This window comes from Mastigoproctus giganteus, chromosome 1, assembly GCF_048544385.1.
Source record: "Mastigoproctus giganteus isolate SK-2022 chromosome 1, ASM4854438v1, whole genome shotgun sequence".
NCBI lineage: Eukaryota > Metazoa > Arthropoda > Arachnida > Uropygi > Thelyphonidae > Mastigoproctus > Mastigoproctus giganteus.
In genome coordinates, this window is record NC_143575.1 from 39,046,093 (window position 1) to 39,071,430 (window position 25,338).

At 34.7% G+C, this 25,338-nt stretch overlaps 1 protein-coding gene across 1 annotated transcript in view; it reads left to right on the plus strand.

Moving 5' to 3' along the window:
• Nucleotides 1-25,338, plus strand: part of LOC150090719 (scavenger receptor class B member 1-like) — a 93,134-nt gene that overhangs the window by 55,497 nt on the left and 12,299 nt on the right. Inside the window, exons 6-11 of the mRNA XM_090379646.1 lie at nucleotides 1,214-1,263; nucleotides 2,585-2,657; nucleotides 7,349-7,521; nucleotides 14,846-14,964; nucleotides 20,993-21,066; nucleotides 21,302-21,356. Of these exons, the coding sequence (XP_090235772.1) occupies nucleotides 1,214-1,263; nucleotides 2,585-2,657; nucleotides 7,349-7,521; nucleotides 14,846-14,964; nucleotides 20,993-21,066; nucleotides 21,302-21,356 (544 nt within the window). The remainder of the gene's footprint in view (nucleotides 1-1,213; nucleotides 1,264-2,584; nucleotides 2,658-7,348; nucleotides 7,522-14,845; nucleotides 14,965-20,992; nucleotides 21,067-21,301; nucleotides 21,357-25,338) is intronic.

Here is a 25,338-nt window from a genome sequence, read left to right on the forward strand (position 1 = left end):
AGCGTCTCCTTGAAAAACTGGTCATAGGAATGAGACTTTCCCTCTCCCCTGGAAAAAAATGTCTATTCTTACCCTTGCACAGAATTATCATATTTTACATTTCAGTACAATTACAATGCACTTTTAAGATGACTTCTTTTTTGTAATATGAAATTATTTGTAGAATTCCTGCAGTATATGGTCTGCAGGGCTTCTCAACAACACTATTTCAATGAAAATACAATAAACAGGAACACACACACAATGCAGGCTGAACTATTATTATAAATGATAAAACCTGGTTTATATCAAAATTTATTTTATTTGATATATACTTTATAAAAAATTAAATTACTAAAAAGCATCTTAGTTTTGGCACATCTTTCTGTTGTGTTCTGAGATGAAAGTAAACAAAAAAAAAAAAAACAAAGATTTACAGAGTACGTGGCAGTAAATAGTCATGCTTACAAAGAACAATTAAAAGGTAAAACAGGAATAGTATGTTAGCATCTGTTATTATTTAGTAGTAGTGTCATATGATGTAAGAAAGCAAGCTTATAAAGCATCAGCCAGAAAAAAGAAAAGTCTCTCACATCACCTGTCCATCCCCTTCAATAATTTGTCTGGTCTTCTTTGAATTTATTCAAACTGCTCACTTCCACAACACTAGTTGGAAGTTTGTTCCAACAATAACTCAGCCCTCTGCTTCACATCTATCCTGCAACCATTCTTCCTTAATTTGAATTTGTGTGTGCAGTGTGAGCAAGAATGCCATCAACACTGAGCTTGCTCAATATGTGCTTGAGAGCATGATAATATACAAGCAACACACTTTTTAATTACTAGAAAGATGCATCACTGTGTAGATAACAAAGAAGAAATATTTTGTGCAATACATTAAATAAATATAAAATTTTTATTTAACTGAAGGTAAAAATTAGCCATTGTCATACTTTTTAACTGTCATTCATTTAGTAAATAATTTTATCATTAATTTTAATCAAATGAAATAATTTAATTAACATTTATTTATTAATAAATAAATTAACATCTAATTTTATGAAATTAACTTTTATTTAATAAAACTTTTGTGTGAGAAACAGTTGCTATGTATGTATGTTGAATCTATAGGTATATTTATTATTGATCATGTTTAGTGCATGTGTGCCTTGTTTGACTAGCATGTCATAATTTTATAATTTTTATTTAACATTTACTTGCTCTTAATTTCCAGTGAACTTTCTATATGGAATTCTTCAAACTGTGATAAAATCAAAGGAACAAGTAAGTTTGTTAGTATGCATAATTTATATTTTTTTACTATAATCTGAATTCTTTGTACCTGTATAATTAATTTCCTTCTAAATAAAATAAAACCCATTAAATCTGTCGCTTTGTAATATTTAAGTCCCGAGCTTCATGAAGTGTTAAATTATGACCTTGAGAAACTTGGCTGTTGCTTCTCAAAGCAATGTTTCCCAATGTCAGTCCAGTTAACATAATTCCATGATGTATGTGCTGCTTCTGTCATTTCAAATGGTAAGTCACATGCCCACCTGCTTTAAATAAACTTAAAGCTTAAAATACTGGAAATCACTTTGTTGTTTTCATTATGCATGTTAATTCTCCATTGAAAACTTGGTAATTATAGTGTATTTCTCACATCTGGAAGGTTTCTTGAGCATCACATTCTAAGTCTTAGGTTAGAAAAAAATAAAATAAAGAAAAGGAAAGTGTGAATAATAGTTCTTGTGATTAAAAGCAACTGATGAGAGATTCATCATGGAGTCTGGCCACAAAATATGCTGTTGCTAAGTTTCCCATGGTCACATTTAATTTTACAAACTATGACTATGGCAGTATTTTTATTATTACTTAAATTTTTTTTTAAGCCTTACAATATGCTACTCGACAGAGTTCCATGAAGTAGTGAAAACATTGCTTAAGTTCTTTCAGAATATCTGTGCTCTTTACTACCAGCAGAGCTGTATAGTATTTAAGTTGCAAAAAAATCGGGCAAGAGCTAAGCCTCAGTATTGCTGAATTTGAGCTTCTAGTGTATTAATCAACATGGAAGGAAAGTGACAAGTTGCATTCCTAAAATGCTTCCTTACTGATTTTATGCCATGTGGCTGTCTTTGTCCCTAAGCTATTACTATCATTTATGTGGAATTATTTAGGAAATTAAACTAACTGCATTAGTGAGGAAGGCTGTAAAATGAGGTTAAAGCATATAGTATTTAATTTTCCATTTAAATTCAAAATTTTATTTAAAACACAATGCTCAACTTCATAAAGAGATGAGGAACTTTTGTAATGTCTTAGTGTATGGCTTAGTCAGGTGGAGGTGGACAGTTTTTTCCCCCTATGTATTTATATATTTTTTCTCTCTTGGATTTTTCATCTTACACAAACAAGTCTTGGAATGGTATAATATACAGATGTTATGTTGATGCCTTACAGACTCAGATGCCCTGAATGACCCAATCCCATATGTTTGAACCTCAAAATTTTAAATGTAATTTTTAATATGCTTCTTTAATTTTTGTTAATTATATATATATATATATATATGGTTAAGCTTATTCTTTTCTCTTAATTTCAGCTGGAGAGATGTGGCCACCATTTACTTTGTCACGCAATACTGATATTACTTTTTTTGCTCCAGACATGTGCAGGTAAGGTGCTGAAATGCTAATCTGCATACCACTGTCTAGTCAGCATTAAATTTTAAAATGCCATTATCAGTGATTTTAGTTATCTTTCCATCATATTTCACAGATTCTTCTTTGGCTAAGATAAAGAAAGCCAACACGAGAACCATGGGAAACTTCACTTAACATACCAGCAAACTCTTTTCCTGCTACCGCAGCTTCTACTTGCATTCTCAGTAAACAGATGGTGCATGTTATCAGTAGTGGCAGTAGAAGTCTAACAATGTATTGATTAGTTTCTTCTCATTATTAAAAGCAGATTATTGGAGTTCATGAGTGGGCTGAAATTTATTTACAGGTACACCTTCCAGACTGCCTCAGTCTTAGGATGTTTATTCCTGATAGGAAACTAATTTCTACTGCCACTAACGATAACACGCACTATCTATTTACTGAGAATGCAGGAAGAAACTGGTAGTGGGAAACTATTTTGCCTGGTAAGTTTTCCCGTGGTTCTCATGTTGGCTTTCTTTACCTTTGCCTCTTCTTTCAAAGATTCTTCTTAATCTGGAAGTTGTAGACAAGTGATTTAACTTGCCATTGGAACCTATAGTATTCTACATAACATGAAATTATATTTCATATTTTAATGAAATAAAAACGTTCCTGTTTGCAATTAAGTTTAAAGTTTAGATAAAGCTTCCTGACCTTTGTTTTTTCAGTATATATTTAACTAAGGTTTTCATTAAATAGCACCTTATTAAATTTCTCATGCATTAAGAAGCAAGGACTTGAGAGAATTTAGCTATTTACAGTTAGACTAGATCAAAATATTAACAGTGATTCAATTTTACTAAGATAGTCAGCAAAACAAAAGATTAAAAAAATTTAGAGGTGAGAAAATGCTCTTTTCATATGCCATTTTTAAAAATGGCCACAAATGGAAAAAGTGGATCACGGATAAAAGTAGGATTTCTGCACCTACAAAAACTATCACATATTTGGAACAAGGTTACAGTAAATAACAATATTAGTCTATTACAGTAAATAACAATATCACAGATTTTCTGAGATAACTTCCTGATGCTGTGGATTTACGAAGATTTATGGCATAACCACGTGTACTTGAACCAGAATAGCACAAACGATGCTGACTGAGTACAAAACCAAGATTTTACTATTTTGGAAATTTGTGATTAATGCAAGGAAGAAATAGTGTTTAAAACTTGAACACTATTTCTTGTACAGGTAATATGAAGTTCCCCTCCCTAACTTTCAATGTTCTATCACAAAAAAACTGTAGACATTAAAGGTGCTAAAACAATAATGATTAATGCTTTTGACTATGAGAAAACCTTCTACACTGTTGTTTCAGCATGTTGTGCCGATGGCACAAAGCTCTGTCTCCCCTGTTAATATTCAAAGGGAAAGTAATACCCTAAGATGAAATTCTGAAAGAAATTTTCATCCATGTTCACAATAAAGGATGGAAGGACGAAAAAGAATGAAGCTGTGGCTGGAGAAAGTATGGTCAATGTCCAGGTGGGCTTCAGAAAAAAAAGCCAGTTCTTTTAGTGTGTGACCAATTCAGACCACACGTAACAGAGACAACAATAAGGATAGCTGTAAAATTACACACATAATTAGGTATAATTCCAGGAGGCCTTACTAGCCAACTTATGTAGACTTCTCAATTAACAAACCCTTTAAAGCATTTATGCAAGTGGAGTGGACCAAATGGATGAAGACACCAAATCATAATCTGACACCAACAGCATGGATGAATTGACCAACCATTTCACAAGTGTGTGAATGGGTGAAAAATTTGTAGGAGTTTGTGAAATACAAGATAGTCATCAAGTCTCTCAAAGAAATGTGAAATCAGCAGTGCTTTGATGAAGAAAGCAAAGGTTCTAACTATAATATTGATAAAGATGATTGTGACAGTATTGTGAGTTTTTATGGGTTTCACAATGTGAAACCCATAAAAACTCACAATATGTTCACTGTTCTGCACTGAAATTTTGTTTAGTAAATACTTGTATATGGATTATACATATATTGCACATCCCATGTACAAAATGCAATAAATATTACTTTTTATTTACTTATGAATCTGAGTTTGAAATATAAACAACAAAATATTTTTACCCAAAATTCTCCATCTAAAACCTGGTTGTGTATCACAATCTTAAATATGCTACTTAATTCCAAATATAAAAGAAATGAGCTAGTAAAACTGATTATTACAATAAAATATAGATAAAACATACTATTAAACACAATATTAGCTTATAGGAAGTCATACCTTCTTTTCACCTGAGACTTGGGTAAACTTATGTATCAGTTGCTTATAATACTTCGGAGATCACCCTTGAGTGTAGGGACATTGCTGTATGGTGAGTAGCAATGCCACATGCCAGAGATGGTTGGTTGAGAATTCCTTGAACTCTTAAGCAAATCCCAGTAACAAAATTTCTTGTTAAGAAAAAGTTTACTGTAGTATACAGCGGTGGACAAAAAAACTGCATCACCTTAAAACAAAAGTAACATTTGTAGCAATGCCACACATAAGATATTGTTTGATTTCAAGTCATTTGGTTTGTTGCAAAGTTATTGCATCAGCCGTATCTGTAAATACGGCATTGGAAGGGTATACATGCTCATTAGTATACTGTTTTGTGGAGGTGTAAGCATGGCTCCATATGTTCAGTTGGCACCAAGAAAAAAAAAAAGCTTAAAACATACTTACACCAATGTTTTTCCCTCTTTTTTTTTTTTTCTCCGGCGCCTCCGTAGCCAGGTGGGAAGGAGCAGCAGTGCGTAGCATATGCTTCTTGATTAGACTGGGGTTCGAGCCCGTCACCACCAAATACGGAGGATGCGGAAAGGTCAGGGAATGACTACCGCATATCCCGGAGCAATATGGCCTTAGTTGCTAATGCTTCTAAAAACCAAAATAACTAACTAACATCTTTTTTTTTCTCCCTTAAGGTGCAGTCATACCTCAGAAATGCTGGCATTACAGTGTTGGACTGTCTTGACAACAGTCCAGATTTTGAACCCTATTGAAAATTGCTGGTATATAATGTCATCTAAAATTGCTCAGAAGAAGCCAACAAGTAAGATTCGGCTGCGGGAGAGCATTGTAAGGGTGTGGTACCACGAAAATTGGGCAACCATATATCCAGAAGTTGATTAACTCTATGCTAGATCATAGCATAGAGTTAATCAACTCTATGCTACAATCTACAATTTAAAATATTGAGGACTTATTTTGCTGATTTACTGTATATAATACTATTACATTAACTTATCATTTCAGTTTGTACACGTAAATGCAATAAAACAATAAAATGTGTGTTTGGTTGTCATGATTTCTCATACAGTGGATTCTGGTTATTTGGTCCACTGGTTAATTGGGGCAGCCGTTCATTTGGGGCAAATCTTAAAAAAACAGAACCCAATCAAGAAAATAGCCAGGTTTTACTTTGCTTAATTGGGACAACATGCCACTTAATCGGGACAAGAGACCACAGCACTGGAGATTACCTTACGATTGTCTGTGACCGTACCACGTAGTTCAGTCGAAATTCTGGGGGTCACAACCATAAAACAATTAGCAGTCACCTGTTTATTGGCCTTTTCTGTTAGTGCAATCTAGCATAAACAGGTGGTAAACTCGATCTTATTGAATTTGCGATAATACCGACAGCTGGAATTCTGTGGGTTATTATGGTGAAATGTGTTTACACTTCCATGGAATCTTCAATCATATAAAAAAATTAATTTTCAGAATTTTCTCTTCATTCCTATTTTTAAAACTTCGTAACTTGTAATTCCATTCTCACTTGTGCGTATTGTGTTACTTGCAATTTGTGTGTGCCGTGTTCTTTGTTATTGATTGCTTATCTTTTTACTGTTTTAAATTTTAATCCCCACCCCACAAATGTCAGTGAACAGAAATGTCAACTAGTTAGTATGTACATATTACAGTACATATTAATTATTCCAATTATCACGTATATTCTTCCGATTTTCACGTATCATTTAATTTTTTAATTGGTAAGGTAATAAAGGGTAAATTTGTGCTTAATATATCTTTACTTTTATAGCCTGTGGATAAAATTCAATTCACAAATGTGATCACAATGACCAGGGCTTACTACACATTGTATAGTGAACAGTACTTTACTATGGTGAGTCCATCGTTATGTGATCTAATTGTACAGTGAACCAATTGTAAAGCAGGGTCCATTGTATTTTTAACTATTTATGTGAAACTTCAGATAATTGGGGCAGCCGTTTAATCGGGCCAAAATGCACTAGCCCCAATGTGTTCCAAATAACTGGAATCAACTGTATTTCCATTAATTAAGCATTTTACTCTTTAAGAAGACATTTATGGTAATTAGGTATCACATAGTCTTTTTATTGGATTTCATTCACAGTGATATATATCCCATCTAGAAAATGCATTTTGAACATTTCTGCAACCCACAATGCAGTGCAAAACACATTATTTGCAAAATTCACAAGTGATAGTTTTTTTTTTTTTTTTTTTTTTTTGTCCGCTAGTGTATATAATGCTTTAACATAAAAAAAACACAAACAAACAAACAAAAAAAACTAAAACTAATGTGTTCCATTTTATCTTTGACTATGCAAATTTTATTAATTTAATTGGAATTTATTTCAATAATTTCTTTTTTTAGAACTCTTTCTCTCAGTTATTTAGAAGATGTGGACAGGAATGGAATAGCAGCATACAGATACTGGTTAAAAAATACAGCATTTGATAATGGAAAATATGATGAAGCTAATCATTGTTATTGTCTAGATGAGTGTCTACCTTCTGGTGGTCTTGATATTTCAGCTTGTCAGTATAGTGAGTATGCACCATAGCAGTCATTTGAAAGCAATTAAAACCACATGAAGTTATGGTTAATGATTTTTGTAGAGCCGTAGAGAGCAATTAAAACCATCTCTACGACATCATCTAGATGTCAGTAGATGATGTCGTAGAGCAGATATCATCTTTTAAGGACACCAAAGGTGATATTGTTGCCACATGTTGGCACTAATAATATTAAGAGTAGGAGACCAGCAGAATTACTTAACAAGTACAGGTCAATGTTGGAAAAAAGCCGTGAGTTAGGGTTGAATTTGAAAGTGTCTGCAATTCTGCCCAGGCACGATAGGGGGAGTATATGATGAGAGCCTTGTTGATCAATTTGGCCCTGGAGAGATTGTGCAAGGCTCAATGGGTAGAATTTTTTTCAGCCTGGTCTGTGCTTGTTAACAGGAGAGACTGCTTCTACAGGGATGGGATACACTTAAATAGAAAGGGTGCAAGAATGTTTGCTGATGCTATTGAGGCAGTGTTAGGTGGGTCGGAAAACTGATAGTTTGGGGGGGAGATACATGGAGTAATAGATTAATAGTAGCTGCTGGCAGAGGTGAAAGTGATTCTTGCACTGCTTGTATTGGAATGAGCAGCAGCCTGGAAAACAAGGTGCAAGGCATTTCAGAGACTGCCAGGAGTCATTGCAGAACAAGTAAATACATGGGCTGTGTTAGGGTAGCTAAGAATAGAAACAAGCATGTACCAATGCTAGGAGTTTGGTAAATAAATTTGATGAATTTGAGGTGTTGGTCAAAACATCAAAGACAGATATTTTTGGAATATCAGAGATGTGGGGTCATCACACAGATATAAGGAATGCAGAACTGCAATTTGGGGAGTACAATGTGTATAGGAAGGGAGGATGGGTTATGCTATTAGTTAAGAAACAAAATCCAAGAAAGTACAGCCAGTTGACATGGCTGGACAGTGCAGTGTAGAGTCAGTTTGTGTGACATAAGCACTGGGAAAGCAAAATTGAAAGTAGGAGTGTGTTATAGGCCTAAGGACTCAGAGTATAATAAACAACTATACAGAGAAGTAGAGTGGGCCAGTAAATCAGTGTCTTATAATGGGGAGATTTTAATTTCCCAGATATTGCCTGGAATTTGTGGATTGGTCACTCACACACTAGAAAGGCATTTGTGGATTTACTGGATGATTGTTTTCTACAGCAGCATGTTTGGGAGGCAACTAGAGGGAGTAATACTCTTGATTTGATTATCAGTAGTGATTCTTCATGCATTACGAATCTGCAGAAAAAAGGAACCACTAGGTGGCAGTGATCACAGTGTGCTGAAGTAGGATTTACTCAAAGAGGTAACTACCATCAGGAGTTAAGGGAAGGGTTTTTGCTTTGGTAAAGGTGACTATGGTGGTCTGAGACTGTATTTAAATTCTCTACAGTGGGACCAACTGATGATGTTACCAACAGCAAATTCAAAATGGGAAGCATTTAAAGAATTAATCTTGGAAGCTACTAGGCTTTACGTACCAACTAAGAAATATTGTTTAAGATTTAGGACTAAATGGATGTCAGATAAACTATTCAGACATGTGGCAGAGACGAAAAATGCATGGGATACATATAAATTAACAGGCAACACGGAAGCCTATGATAGATATAAGCTGGTCTGTAAAAAAAAGTTGCAAAGGAGGTTGGGCAGGCAAAGCAGATTACACGAAATCTTTGGCAACAGATGCAAAGGAAAAACAGCAGAGTTCTTTACTTATGTAAACTCTAGAAGGAAGGGGATGAATCAGATTGGTCCACTTAATATTGATGGTTCAACTGTTGATGATTCTGCTGAGGTAGCTAACAAAATAAATGAGTATTTAGCATCTACATTCACACATGAGGAGTTATTTGGGAAGGGGAATGCCAGAGGTGAATTAAACTCTGGCACTGAGCTAGATGATAATTTTGTAATAACTGAGAGCAAAGTGGGTGAGAAATTGTTGAAGATAAACATAAGAAAGGCTCCAGAGGTGGATGGGATCTATGCAGTTATTAAAGGAGGCAGCAAAAGAAGTAATCAAACCCTAAGCCATATTTATGAGAGCTTGCTTGGACCCAGGGGAGGTACCCATGGACTGGAGATGTGGAAATGTGACCCCAAATCACAAAGCAGTACTTAAAGGCAACACAAGTAATTATATACCTGTTAGTATAACTTCTGTTCCAGGGAAATTAATGGAGGCACTGATTAAAGAAGCACTGCAGGATCATTGAGACAAGACTTCAATTATAGCTCAGACACAGCGTGGGTTTTTTTTTTTTTTTTTTAAGGGGAGGTCTTGTTTGACCAACTTGATTGAATACTGTGATGTGGTCACAAACTGGATGCAAAGAATAATTTTGATATCATATATTTGGATCTTAGAAAAGCTTTTAATACTGTTGCACAGGGAAGACTGCTGCACAAATTAGAGCAGTGAGGCATTGGAGGCAAATTGCTGCTATGTATAAAGGGATGGTTGAGTGGTACAAGACAGTGGTAATCAATGGATACTGCTCTTGGTGGACTAATGTTATTAGTGGAATTCCCCAGGGTTCAGTGTTGGGTCCATTGTTGTTTTCTGTATTTATTAATGATATTAATAATGGTATATCAGGCTTAATGTCCAAGTTTACAGATGATACAACGGTTGCCAGGGTTTTTAATGAAACTAATGACAGTACACTACTGCAACAGCATCTAGAAAAGTTGAGCAGATGGGCTGAGAGGTGGAAACTGAAGTTTAACATTGACAAATGTAAAGTACTGTATATGGGAAGGAGTAACCACAGAGTAATGTATCAACTGTGTGGTGCTAAACTGACAGTGGTAGAAAATGAAAAGGACCTGGGGGTAATTGTGCAGGCAGATATGAAGTTTTCTGAGCAGTGCAGATGGTCTGCAAGAGTAGCTCATAGTGTCTTGTCAATGATATATAGGAATTTTTCTAGCAGGGATAAGGAGGTGATTATCCTCTTATATAAGGCAATGGTCAGGCCATACTTTGAGTACTGTATACAGGTCTGGAGGCATCATTTTAAGAAGGATGTAGAGCTGTTGGAATGAGTACAGAGAAGGGCAACAAGATTAGTGAATGGAACAAAGGGTTGCTCTCACAAAGAAAGGCTTAGGTTTTGCAAATTGCAGTGTCTGGAGACTAGGCCGCTGCGAGGTGATCTGATTGAGGTGTATAAAGCCTTGAATGGTTTGAGCATGCTCAATGCTGATGGGATTCTTCCTCTTGCTCAGAATAATCACCTGAGCCGGCATAAAGTTAAATTGAGGAAAGACAGTTGTAGGATGGAAGTGTGGAAGTTTGCCTTTAGCCAGCAGGTGGTTGATTGCCAGAACAAACTTCTATCTGTTGTTGTAGAAGTTGATAGCTTAAATAAATTCAAGGCAGAACTAGAAAAACATTTGGAGCGAATGGATGGGTGAAATGAGAAGGGCGTTTTTTTTTTTTTTTGGCTGATGCTGTATAAGCTTGCCTTCTTGCATCATGTGCCTATGCAAATGTTTGAATAGATTTGGTGCTAATGAAAAATTTACAGGTTACACGTAACCTGTTCATTTTTTCTTTAAATTAAAAAACACAATTTTAAATGTTTGGAATTTATCAATATAAGGTTAGGTAAAACTGGGCAAAAAAAAAAAAAATTGCTTTTCAGCTACTACACTCTCCTCTTTGCAAAGCAAATAAATTAGCTTTATATAATATACAAAAAAGTAATGCTTTGATGATTTTAAAATTATATTCTAAGCAAATTATTATGTTGTATATTACTTAATTGCATAAAGTTTAAAAATTATGAATAATAGCAAACTTTGGTGAGAATAAATGTAACATATCATTCAGGCATAGCTACCTGTGCACTGAAGAAGCTATTCTATTACACTGAGGAAGGCAGGACGACTTTCACACCCACATCTTCTCTGTTCTGTTCTTCTGTTTCACTCTTCCACAGTACTTTACTTTGGATTATATGTGTGACATTAAATATACAAGATATTCCTTAATTATGAGGATGGATTGAAAAGTAAACAAATTTATCAAACCGTAATGGGGAGCTAAATGATTTTGTAATAACTGAAAGTGAAGTGGAGGAGAAATTGTTGATGCTAAACATAAGAGGGGCACTTATGGTGGATGGGATCTATCCAGTTATATTAAAGGAGGCAGCAAAGGAAGTAAGCAGGCCCTCGGCCATGATTATGAGCCATCCTTGGACTCCCCCACAGGCTGGAGATGTGAAAATATATCTCCAACTCACAAAGAGGGATTGAAAGGCAACACGAATAATTAGAGACCTGCTAATTTAACTTCTGTTCTGGGGAAAATAATGGAGTCACTGGTTAAAGAAGCACTGCAGGATTATCTAGAAAAGATGCAGTTATAGTTCAGATACAGCAGGGGTTTGTTAAATTTTTTGCATCCAGTTCCTTTGTGACCACAACATAGTATCCAATCAAGTTGGCCATGTCTGACCAACTTGACTGGATACTATGTTGTGGCATAGCTACCTCTATTACACTATGTTGTGGTCACAAAGGAACTGGATGCAAAAAATAATTCTGATATCATATATTTGGATTTCAGGAAAGCTTTTGATACTGTTGAACATGGAAGTTTGGTGTACAAATTGGAGCCATATGATATTAAGGACAAGTTGCTGTTACGGATAAAGGGATGATTGAGTGTGAGAAGACAGAGTGGTAATCCATGGAAACTGCTTTTTGTGGACTAATGTTATTAGTGGTGTCCACCAGGGTTCGGTGTTGGGCCGACTGTTGTTTTGTATATTCATCAATGATATTGATAAAGGTATATCAGGCTTAATGTTGGTTTGCAGATAATATGAAGGTGGCAGAATTTTTTTTGTTTTTCATTTTTTTAAATGACAGTAAGTCATTAATAATAATATAAAAAAAAAAAAAAAATACTGACTATGACAGTGATAACAGTACGCAACTGCAACGGGATCTAGAAAAGTTGGAAATGGGCTGAGAGGGGGCAATTGAAGTTAAATAATGACAAATGCAAAGTACTGCATATGGGCAATAGTAACCCCCAGAGTAACATGCCAACTGTGCGGTACTATACTCAGGTAGTGGAGAATGAAAAAGACTGGGGGTAATTGTGCAGTCAGATATGAAGTTTTCTGGGCAGTGCAGACATGCTACTAGAGAAGCTCATGGCGTCTTGTCAATGATGTACAGGAATTCTGCTAGCAGGGATAAGGAGGTGATTATCTTTTTCTATAAGGCAATGGTCAGGACACAACTTGAGTATTGCATACAGATCTGGAGGCCTTATTTTAAGAAAGATGTAGAGCTGCTGGAACGAGTAGAGAAGGGCAATTGAGATTGGTGAGGGGAACAAAGGGTTGCACTTACCAAGAAAGGCTTAAGTTCTGCAAATTGCAGCATCTGGAGACTTGGCACCTGTGAGGTGATCTGATTGAGGTACATAAGGCCTTGAATGGTTTGAGCAAGCTCAATGCTGATGGGATTCTTCCTCTTGCTCAGATTACACACTTGAGGGAGCATGAATTTAAATCAAGGAAAGGCATTTGTAGAATAATGTGTGGAAACATGTTTGCTGTTTCATTTCTTTCTAGTGCCAGTAGTGCATTATCCTATAGGCGAAAAAGACATCTGCCTGGGGCCCCGATCAGAGGGGAGCTACAAAATCACTGTTTCAAAAACTCATTGCTGTTTTTTACTAATATTTTTAAGTGATTTTTATTGGAAACTGAACTTTCTACCTGCCAAAGTCAATGAACTTCACTTGAAGATTAATTTGAAAATTGTTATTTTCAAAAATGGTTTTACCAAATTTGATGACATTTTGTTTAGTTCTTTGTCATAATTTGTTTTCTTTGTTGTCACAATAAAATGAAATTTAAAATATTCTTTCTTAGTTTTTTCTGTAGATGGGGGCCCCCAAATTCCATTTTGTCTTAGGTCCCCATGAAGGTGTAACGTGCCACTCTCTGGATGCCTCATATAATATGATCTTGACAGTCAGTGAAATACTTGTTTTATATTTGCAGAAAGAAAAGGATTGTTTTTTTAATTATTTTAGTTGCTTTCCAGATTGCTTCCAGAAATTTGATTATATTTAACTCTTTTATATATATATATATATATGGTGGATTCCAGTTATTGGGGCAGCCCTTTATTTGGGGCAAATCTTAAAGAACAGAACCCAATCGAGAAAATAGCCAGGGTTTACTTCGCTTAATTGGGACAACATGCCGTTTAATTGGGGCAGGAGACTGCAGCACTCGACATTACCATATGATGGTCTCCGACCATACCACATTATCCTGTCATATTTCTGGAGATCACAACCATTAAACAATTAGCAATTTCTGATTTATTGGGCTATCTGTTAGTGCAATCTACTATAAACGGATAGTAAACTCAATCTTATGGAATTTTTGATAATACAGATACCTGGAACTCTGTGGGTGTTTACGTTATTATGGTGAAATGTGTTTACACTTCCACAAAATCTTCAATCATATAAAAAAATATATAAATTTTCAGAATCTTCTTTTCATTCCTATTTTTTAAGCTTCGCAACTTGTTACTCCCTTCTCACTTGTGTGTATCGTGTTACTTGCGATTTGTGTGTGCCGTGTTCTTTTTTATTGATTGCTTATCTTTTTTACTGTTTTAAATTTTAACCCCCACCCACAAATGTTAGTGAACAGAAATATCAACTATTTAGTATGTACATATTACAGTATGTATTAATTAAGCTATGCATGTAATTGTAAATTTATTTTTATTTTGCTAACCCTGTGGAAAATATTCTTCCGATTTTCACGTATCATTTAATTTTTTTAACTGGTAAGGTAATAAAGTGTAAATTTGTACTTAATATATCTTTACTTTTATAGCCTGTGAATAATATTCCTCCTATTTTTGCTAATTGGAATCGCTGTTTAATAGAATTAAAATTCAATTCATAAATGTGATCACAATGACCGGTGCTTACTACATGTCGTATAGTGAACAGTATTTTACTATGGTGAATCCATTGTAACGTGATTTGATCATACAGAAAATCAGTTGTAAAGCTCTATTTTTAACTACTTATGTGAAACTTCACATAATTGGGGCAGCCATTTAATCGGACAAAAATGCACTAATCCCGATATGTCCCAAATAACCGGAATAAACTGTGTTGTTGTTGGAAGTTTTACGGCGCAATGGCAGCTAAAGGCTATTATGTGTCAAACAATGGTAGGTGTGTGTGTGTGTGATTTTAACTTTTTATTATTATTTTTTCTTCCCCCCAGATTCTCCAGTTATGATGTCTTTTCCACATTTCCTCTATGCAGATTCTCTTTATGAGCAGAAGATTAAAGGAATGCAACCTGATCCTCAGAGACATATTTTCTTTATGGATATAGAACCAGTATGTATACTTGTTTTAATGTTTTAAAACAGCATCTTTGGTTTACCAGATGTTAAGAATAAGCCATGTATGGACTTTGGTCCTGATAGTGGTTGATCTGATACTTCAAATGCCCATAATATTGGGCTCTGACTTGACTAACACCTTCAGCTACAGTAGACATTTCCATATCCAACTGAACAGTGGGAGATTTTGTGTGGGTGGGTGGATAGTCTCCTCCACAATCAACTTTTCATAAAAATTTTTTTAAAAGCCAAAATGGTGATTATTTAATGCTATTTTGGGTTTTAAATTATGAAAAGTTGGGGCTTCTGTATTTTACATTTTCTGGCTGGCAGAGTTTTAAACTGTGTGATAAATTCAATGGTTTTAATGCTGGCAGAGGAGCAAACTTGTTGCCACACATTTCCTTGATACAGCACTACTTTTTAAACAAGTAGCATTATTGAAAGACTAGTCAGTTGTTTATTTAAGAATATGAAACACTGTTATGACAGTCTTTCTCAGGACTCACTGATCCCTCATCAGATCATCATCAGCCATTTTCAATCCACTGCAGGATGAAGGCCTCTCCAGCAAGTTTCCAGTTCCTTCTGTTTTGAGCACTGGCCATCCATTTACTACCCACAAACTCATGAATTTCATCTGTCCATCTCCGCCTTTGTCTTCCAGGTTTTCTTCTAGCTCTTCTTGGATACCATTCTGTTATTTTCTTAGTCCATCTGTCATCATGTCTTCGAGCTATGTGTCCTGCCCAAGACCATTTTAGTTCTTTAGTTTTGATAAGAATGTCCTTTACTTGAGTTTGCTGCCTAATCCATGTGTTTCTCTTCTTATCTAACGGTCTGATTCCCAATATAATTCGTTCCATTCTTCGCTGTGTAGTTCTCAGCTTCTCTTCCATTCTTTTGGTGAGTGCCAAAGTTTCACTTCCATAAGTCATAGTGGGGAGTATACATTGGTTCATTATTTTACGTTTCAGACAAACTGGGATATTGCTCTTCAGTATGTGTCTATATTTCCTGAATGCTATCCATCCAAAATTTATTCTTCTCTTGACTTCTAGCCATTTATCATTATTACAGCTAATAACTTGTCCCAGATAAGTATATGACTCCACCTTTCAATTACTGCTCCTTCAATCATTATTTCCCTTTCTGTGGCATACTTGTTCATCATTACTTTTGTTTTAGCCATATTCATCTTTAGTCCAAAATCCTTACTAACTGTGCGTAACTGATTAAGATTTTCCTCTAATTCTTTGGGATCGTGGCTTATGACCACAATGTCATCTGCAAATCATAAATGGTTTAGGTACTCTCTGTTCACATTGACTCCTTTCTGCGACCAATCTAATCTTCTGAAAGCTTCCTCAAGGGCAGCAGTAAACAGCTTCGGAGATATTGTCGAACTCCTTTCTCGATTTTAAATTTGCTACTGTCTTTGTCTAGTCTAATAAAGGAGGTAGCACTCTCATATATTTTCTTCAAAATCATAATATATGGGGTATCTATGCCTTGTCTTTCCAGTGCCCTAAACATTGCCTTATGCTGTATGGAGTCAAATGCCTTTTCATAATCCACAAATGCCAGGCATAATGGTGTTTTATATTCATTTGCTTTCTCCATTAGCTGTGATATTACGTGAAGGTGATCCATAGTTGAGAATCCTGTCCTAAAGCCAGCTTGCTCTTTCGGTTGATTCTCATCAAGTATTCTTTCTAATCTGTTAGTAATGACCCTTGTGAACAACTTGTAGATGTGGGAGGACAAGCTAATTGGTCTAGAATTTCCAATTTCTGATTTATCTCCTTTCTTATGCAGCAAAACTATGATTGCATTATTCCACTGCTTAGGCGTCACACCTTTTCGAATGCACTTTGTGAAGCGCCTTGCCAGTTTTTGTGTTATGTCTCTTCCTCCCAATTTTAACAACTCTACAGTAACTTCATCTTCTCCCGGGGCTTTCTGATTCTTCATTTTCTTCAATGCATGTTCTACCTCATCAGGAAGAATATCGGATATGTCGTATGTGTTGCTACTTTGCAATCCATCTTCCGCACTGCTGGCATCATTCCCCTACTCCTTGTATAATTCTCTATAGTAGTCTTCTGCTATTTGAATTATGCCTTCTCTGCTGTTTATAAGTAAACCATCGCTATTCTTCAGTTTCAGTATCATTTGTCTTTCTGTATTACTGCTCATGGCTGCTGATTTAAATCATTTGTTTTTCCCTTAATGCCTGTTCTACTTTTCTTGTGTTAAATCTTCTTATGTCCTCTCTGAGTCTCTTTCTAATGGCTTTGCATAACTCAGTATACTCAATTTTTTCCCTGTCAGTGTTTTTCTTGCTTTTCATTTGTCGTCTTCGGTTCATCATGACAAGTGTTTCTTGACTAATTTTTTCTTCTTTGGATTTCTTTTTCCCTATAGATTTCTTGGGCTTTATCACTTTCAGAAAGTTGTAATATTCCTTATCGATATCTTGGTCCTGATCAGTCTGCTGAAGCTCAAACTTGTTCTTCAGTTCCAGTACATAGTGCTTTTTCTCCTCTTCTGTTATCTCAAAGACCTTTGTATTATTTACTCGAGTCAGTTTTTTCCTTTCCTTTCCTACATTTATATCAAGTGTACATCTTACCATTCTGTGATCACTTCCAACATTTACCTTATTCAGGACGGTAACATCATTCACAATATATCTTCTGTTAGTGAGGATGAAGTCGATTTCATTAGTTGTTAATCCATTTGGACTCTTCCATGTCCACTTTCTGTTCACCCTTTTCTTGAAAAAAGTGTTCATTACTGACAGTCCTTGAGATTCTGCAAATTCCACAAGTCTTTCACCTCTTTCATTTCTTTCACCAATTCCAAAATTTCCTATAGTTCCCCTTTCTGCACTGTTTTGTCTTTTTCCAACATTAGCATTGAAGTCCCCCATAATAACAGTTTAGTGGGTTTTCTGCTCATCTAGAAGACTCAGTTTCGGTGTACATTTCTTCAACCTCTTCATCATCACGGCTCGATGGTGGTGCATAAATCATTATAATCTTTAGCTTGTACCGCTTAGAAATCTTGAGTATTAGTCTTGAAACCCTTGGTGAGGTACTTTTGAATTCCAAAATGTTGTTTTTAAAATCTTTATGGACCAGAAACCCAACGTCACCTTCACTCCTTTCACTGTTTCCATTGGTGTACAGCAGATTTCCACTTGATAAACTTATAAGTGATTCATTTCTTCTTTCAGCCAAACCGATGATATTCCAATTCACATTTTCTAATTCCTTGTCCAGCTCTAATATCCTCATCAGATAGCTTTCCTTAATATGGAGGGAGGTGTGTGCTTGTTTACATCATTTTCAAATTTCTATCACAGGAATAAACAGATGACAAAAACTGCAACAATATAACAGAAAATGGTACTGAATGTAAATAAATAATAAATTTCTGTTTATGCTCTTCACAGACTGCAGCCAGAGGAGTTCAGTTTTCATTTTAACTGTTCTATTTCAGTAGATAAGCCAGCACAAACAGTTAACAGCAAGTTATGTACTTTTTTGTTGAAGCATATAAGTTTGATCTTGCAGTTTGCATGCTGTTGCTCTGAAGATTTTAATGAGGAATTTGTGCAAATGTAAACAGTTTCAAGTAACCTAGGGTTTACACAAACTGTTATTTGCCTGTATCTGTAACGTGAATGCAGTGTGAGGTTGGTATCATGCTGGTATTTTTTTTCCCCCCTCTCATGCTTGAATTTGCTAAAAGATCAACTATAGACAATATATTATTAAAAACACTAGGCAGTCTGTCACTTAGTGCCAGGGTTTGTTGAGTCATGTGGCATGGCATGGTTTGCAAAGCAGAACAACTTTCAGAACACCTGAATTTTGACAAGAGATGAAAAGAACCAGAAGCCTACTCATACAAGCATATAATAATAGTACATTTAACCTGGCAGAAATGGCGCCTAAAATGTAGAAAAAATGGTGGCCGAGAGGGTGCTGAACTTTATTTTTAATTTCTGAAAAATGTTTTTGGTTTTTTGAATCCTGCCTAAACAATGCCAATATTTCGTATTTTCTTAATGGATTGCAGTACTTATTGTATGGTGCTTTTTAAGTTTTAATAAAAATTTTAAAACATGCTATGTGTTTTACACTTTTCAAATTCAAAAAACATTTTAGACATAAGTTATAAACATCAGACTCTTATTCTCTTCCATTTTCCAGTTTAAAAGACTTAAAAAAAAAAAAAAAAAAAAAAAGTATGTGAAATTTCAAACATGCACATGTATATACATTTCTGCTTATTATGTTTATAAATATTATTAAAAAACACATTATATATAAAGGAGTTTACTTATGCATAGGTAATGCACATACATCATTTCTACTACTAAGGTAGTTTTAATGCATCGTTTCAATTATATCTCATATTGTGAATACCTTCACAATGAGTTGCCATGGTATTGCACTACGTCAAATAAGTAACGTTTCACCTATGGAGAAGACTAATGTTACTTATTCTCGGTGGATACCACCACCCAAATGACACCGTTCGAAGCTTATTGGCTTCTCTTCGGCGGTGGGCAGGTACCCTGTTGTTGCAATAGTGACAATCCAGTTAAGTATAACTCCACAATATGAGAGATGCCTGATGGTGTGCATGGTTTAATCTAAAAGATATTTCTTGGCTAAAAATACTCTCTTAAGCATTTAGAGTAAGCTTAGAGTCCTGTGTTGGGGAGTTAGTAATGGGACTCTGGTGGGTCAACAGCTCCCATAACCTGTTACGGCTAATGATTGCATGATGGTCTTGGTGGAGACGTTTCTGGCACCTCCCTCGTTGAAGTCTGTGATTTGTGCCACTGTTGCTTTCTGGTTGGCTGAAACAATGTAAGACAGACTTCAACGGCCACGTTCATCCACCACTTTTCTCTGCCCGCAGTGCTGTCCACGATGAGATGTTATTCCGGAAATGGTGCATTCTTAATACTGTTGAATGGGGTTAGTGCAATTTCTGTACCACCTCTGCGATAGTGACCCATGCAACGGGCACCCACTATCATCCCTCTTTCAAAGTTGATTAACTCATGACATTTATCCATACTAACATCAAATTACTGTCTACGTGAATGCAGTGTACCTATATACCTGCCAAGCAGTGGGTTTATCCACTAGCAAGAGGGGGGTGACAGCGTCACATTGCCCAGGAACCAGGTATCCCATGAATTCTATCCTTTCAGTGTAAACCTCCTAATTGATCAGAAGACAAAATCACTTCAAGAAAATAGGAATAAATATTGGTTAACACTAGACAAGAAGCTACCTTGCTGTGAGTTAGAAAACTTCTTCAGCCTCATTCAGAATTGTTCCTAGAGTTATATACATCTGTTTGTAAATTTAAAAATGTGCCTTTTTATTACAGATAATTATGAAAGTAAATTTTTCCACCTGCATGTTGATCATGCAATGCCCATTTGTTCGAATGGCCTTGGCCTCGCTGCAAAAGGAAGTTCAGTTTATTCTTAACTTCCTTTTGCAGTGTAACAGCATAACAATATAGGTCAAAGAAGTTTACAATTAATCAACGTGGCTATGACTATATCATATTCGGTAATCACGTGGGCTCGACCATGGTCAGCTGAAAGATGCTACTGCATTCTACACTGCCCAGTTAGCTACATGAGACCTCACTGCAGCACTTTAGTTTCTATCTTGTTGCTGTTGCATTGAAGAAGGGCTACTGTAATTGGTTCGAAATGTTTTGCAGTTCTGTAATTTAGGAGTACAGAAAAACAGTTAATGAATCAAACAAGTATGATTCATTATTAAAAACATTATTTTTAAAAAATAAAGGTGCAAAATAAAACACAGGCTATTGTGAATTTATGAAATTTTAATTCTAAACTATTTCTAATTTCTCTGTTACTTGCTTTGTCTAAACTATCTAAGATTTAGATGTAGCATTCATAATATCAAATGATTTCTTTATACAAGAAAAGTTAAAGATTTTTCTCTTTCCCACAGGAATTGGGAATTCCTATAAATGTAAATGCAAGGTTGCAGATGAATATTATTGTTCGAGGAATGAAAGAGTTTGAGTAAGTCATCTATTCAATGAATGCACGTATAAGATTAAAAGAAAAATGCATCCGTCAATAAGTTTTCCTTTTATTTTTATATTTTCTCTTTGATTCACACATAAGCTTGCTTTTTCACTTTTTAAAAAAATTAGTTTTGATATTTTTCTTTTTTAAAAATTTTATTTTGTTCATATTTATTTTTTTCTAAATTTTTAAAATCACTTTATTTTTGTGTTGCTTTCATTTCTTATAGTGAGCTAAAGGACCTGCCTACAGTCACTTATTATCCAATATTTTGGGTCAGTGAGGTAAATGTCATTCTTTTAAAAAACAGTATTACTGATTTAAAAAAAAAAAAACTTGGTAATATTAGTGTATTTAAAATATTCTTAAAGTAATTTATTTTATGCCATAATTTGTATACTGGTTAAAGAATAGTTGCGGGTGAATTTCTTTACCTGTACTACCATGTAATGAGGTACAAATTAAATCACAAATAGAAGACAACAAAATTTTAGTCTTGCAATATGATAGCACATTGTAGAATTAAAAATAGTTAATGTATTTCAAAACAAAGTAGGATAATCTTGGCAAAATACATTTTATTCTAAATAGTGACAACCTTAAATCCAAAGAGTTCTTGTGTTATAATAGGTAATAAAGGGTGTTAACAGGATCAGCATTAAGAATGGATAACCTAGGCCTGGAATGCCAACATCTCAAGGCATGATTTCCTTTGGCTATAGTGCCTTTTAAGGCTGCCTGGCATGTCATTCAGTTTGGCAATTCTAGCTCTAACACTAGATGTTAATTTTACTGTGGGTGCTGACTGAAGCCCTATATTAAATAGTCAGCTGCAGCAGGTATGTGTACCTTCTTGACAATACACTGCATTAATTTTGGTAGCATGGGATCTTTTTGCTGTTCCATTCTGGCTTCCACTCAAATCATTTTGTTCACTCAATAGTAACTTTCAGTGCTTTCCAAGGTAATTTTTTGCCAATATCTCTATTAAAATTCAAGAGGTCTACTGTAAAAAGGGGCGAAAATGGCCCTCAGAGTTGGTAGTATTTTGTATATGATTACATGTGGTTGTCAACTCTCAGAATCCTTTATTTTGCAAGTGAGTCACCTGTACTCTTTAAATTCACTAACCTAAGTTTAAAGATAAAATTATACTAAAAGTTCTGAACTTACTTATAGAACGTTACATATCAGTCTCAATATTGACAGATTTTCCTTCAGCCATTTCATGTTAAAGATTACTTTGCAGATTGAATTGTCCATGGTATAAAGATCATATAGATTTAGGTCTGGTGGTTGCAAAGGCCATGGATTGATTCATAAAATATCCAATAACGCTCAAGTGTCATGTTTTATGCAGATTGTGCAAAGTGAATAGAAATTATGCACAAAAAAAGGAAGTAAAAAGTTAGGAAAGAAAATTTTCTGAGAATCCAGGAAATACAAAAAAATTGTATATTCTGTGACATCAGTGCCTCAAATTTCATTTACTTCAGATCAGGTGCCTCCGTAGCCAGGTGGATAGGAGCAGCAGTGCGTAGCACACACTTCTTGATTAGACTGGGGTTCGAGCCCGTGACCACCAGATACGGAGGATGCGGAAAGGTCAGGGAATGACCACTGCATATCCCCGGAGCAATATGGCCTTAGTTGCTAATGCTCCTAAAAACCAAAATAACTTCAGATCACTTGGCTATATTAAAACTTTTTTTTTTTTTTTTTTTTTTTTTTAACACTCTGACTTGCTGAAAGATAATTTGGATTTAAATTTTAGCAATTCAAAGTATGTTACTAAACTGTGCAAGTGCAGGACACCAGACAAGGAGGCAATTTGATAATTTTTTAAGCAAAGAACTAGAGTTATGAAGTCTATTGGTATGAACACACAGATGGTAAAGTATTGGTATGAATGCCACCATGATCAGTGAACCAGAGCCCACATGATGAAATTTTAAAGTCTTGCAATATAGTGGCATGTTGTAAAATTAAAAACAGTTAACTTTGTATTTCAAAATAAAGTAGGATAATCTTGGTAAAATACATCTTACTCTAAATAATGACAACCTTGAAAGTCCAAAGAGTTCTCAAGTTATTACTTATTATAAAGGGTGTTAACAGGGTTTAGCATTAAGAATGGGTGACCTACTAGGCCTTGCTTCCATGTCTCGTATAAAAAGATAATGCAACTCTAAATTTCTGTTTCATGATTAGATAGCTGCATTTATTTAAAACGGTGATTAAGAATTCATTACCATGAATGTGCCATAAAATTCTTACCACTTAGGACAGGTTGTGCAGTGTCATTTTTTTTATATTGTTTTAATTGACTGTGCATTATAATCATGGCACTTATTCCCTTGATAGTGTTATTTTGTTTATTAGTTTAATTTAGTAATTTTAAAACAGTGAGTTATGCTTCCCAGAAGAGATGATATTTCAAATGATACCTGAAGGATCATAAAACACAGAAATAATCACAATGCAGAAGTAACAAGTTTTCTATGATCATTTGGTGGGGGGGGGATCATAGAACTGTTGCAGAAGGTTGAAAAACAGGTTTGACCAATTCTTAAATTGTTTTTAATTATACTTTAACTTATATTCAACTTTATATAAATTTTCTTAAATATTAATAAATCTCGTTTCATTTGTAAACTGTATTAAATACCCTTTCCCGAGTTATTAGTATATGCTCCTGCTCTCGCAGTTTTTACCTGTGATTTCTGCTATTTTCAGACTGTATTTAATTGGGCTGCCACAGTCCAATGATTAGCATGCATAGCCGCAAATAAAGAGGTTGGGGACTCAAGCCTGTGTACTGCCATGAAAAATTTACTCTTCTTAGGTTGTATACTGAGGCTGTCTCTGTTTCAGTTTGCAACCTATCTAAGAAGATTGCAGTCACATCTATAATATAGCAACTTGTCTTAAGAACAGAATTCCACAGGGGATCTGATAATTTGACATCAAGCGTAATTTTATTTTGTTAATTGAATGTGTCTTCATGTAAGTAATCCTCTTTTCCCACTACTGGGTAGTAATCAATCTATTTCAAAAAGATATTTCAAATATCTTTTTAAATTTATTAATTTCCATGTAATGCCTTTTACAGAATGTATATGTAGTAAAAATAGTAGTGTCAGCCAGTCATGAAGTGATGGGGAAAATTAGTGTATAAACCAAACATATGATTAGGATGATTGTAAATAATTATATTGCATAAAACCTAAGAGGAGAATAGATTTTCCAGTTTATATTCAGTATATACTGCTTCTTTATTTAAAAAAAAAAAAAAAAAAAAAATTCAAATTTACTCTTTGTGAAAATGCTAATAACCTGTCACAAAATGCTGAGAATAGTTTAACTATAGATGCTTATGTAACCTTTAATGGAAATCACTGAGAGCCTAATTACTTTGAGAAAAGTATATTACATAAACTAATCCCTTGAACTTGTAAGTTTTTCTGAATTACAAATTATACAGTTTACTGTACAACTTGTAAACCAACTCTCTGCATGAAATATTCTCAAAACTCAGCTGACTATTAGTAAAAAAAAAAAAACAAAATTACAATGGGACTTTAATTGCAGCATTGCAAACACCCGTGTGTTGATGTGTCATATCACATAGCAAATTATGTGCAAAGCCACTTATCTCTATAGTTCTTTCCTCTGATTTCTGTTATTTTTAAACTATAAAATTAAATGTGCTATTTCTTTATTATTTATTTGTTTTTGTGGCTTGCTAATTTTGGGGATATTAATAGAGAAACAAAAAGAATATTTGCATGTCCCACTCTCCTTAAATAGTTTGAAAATTTTTCAAATATTATTTATGCTTTATAAATACAGGTAGTTCCCTACTTTCCGAGTTAATTCATTCCTAGCACGTGCTCATAAAGTGGATTTTTATTTCTCATAGACATAATGTTAAAAACAGGAGTTAAGTTCTCAACAATGAAATTAGTTTGTTTAAACAATGATTGATTTATCCAAAGAATTGAAAATGTAGCCTGTAAAATCAAGCAATTTATAATAATAAAGAAATTATTTATGAAGAATGTTTATTCTTCATCATCAACTAAATGCACACTCGGCATTCACTCATTATTGGCTCGGCACTCGTTGGTTTGTTGAACAAGGAGTAGTCTTCTTCAGAAATGCTTATAGAGGTGTTTGTTTCCAAGATAATTTTCTCTTTTTTTTTTATAAATTTCACGATAGCATGCATTAGCATTTTTTTAACAGTACGCACAAATTGAAACT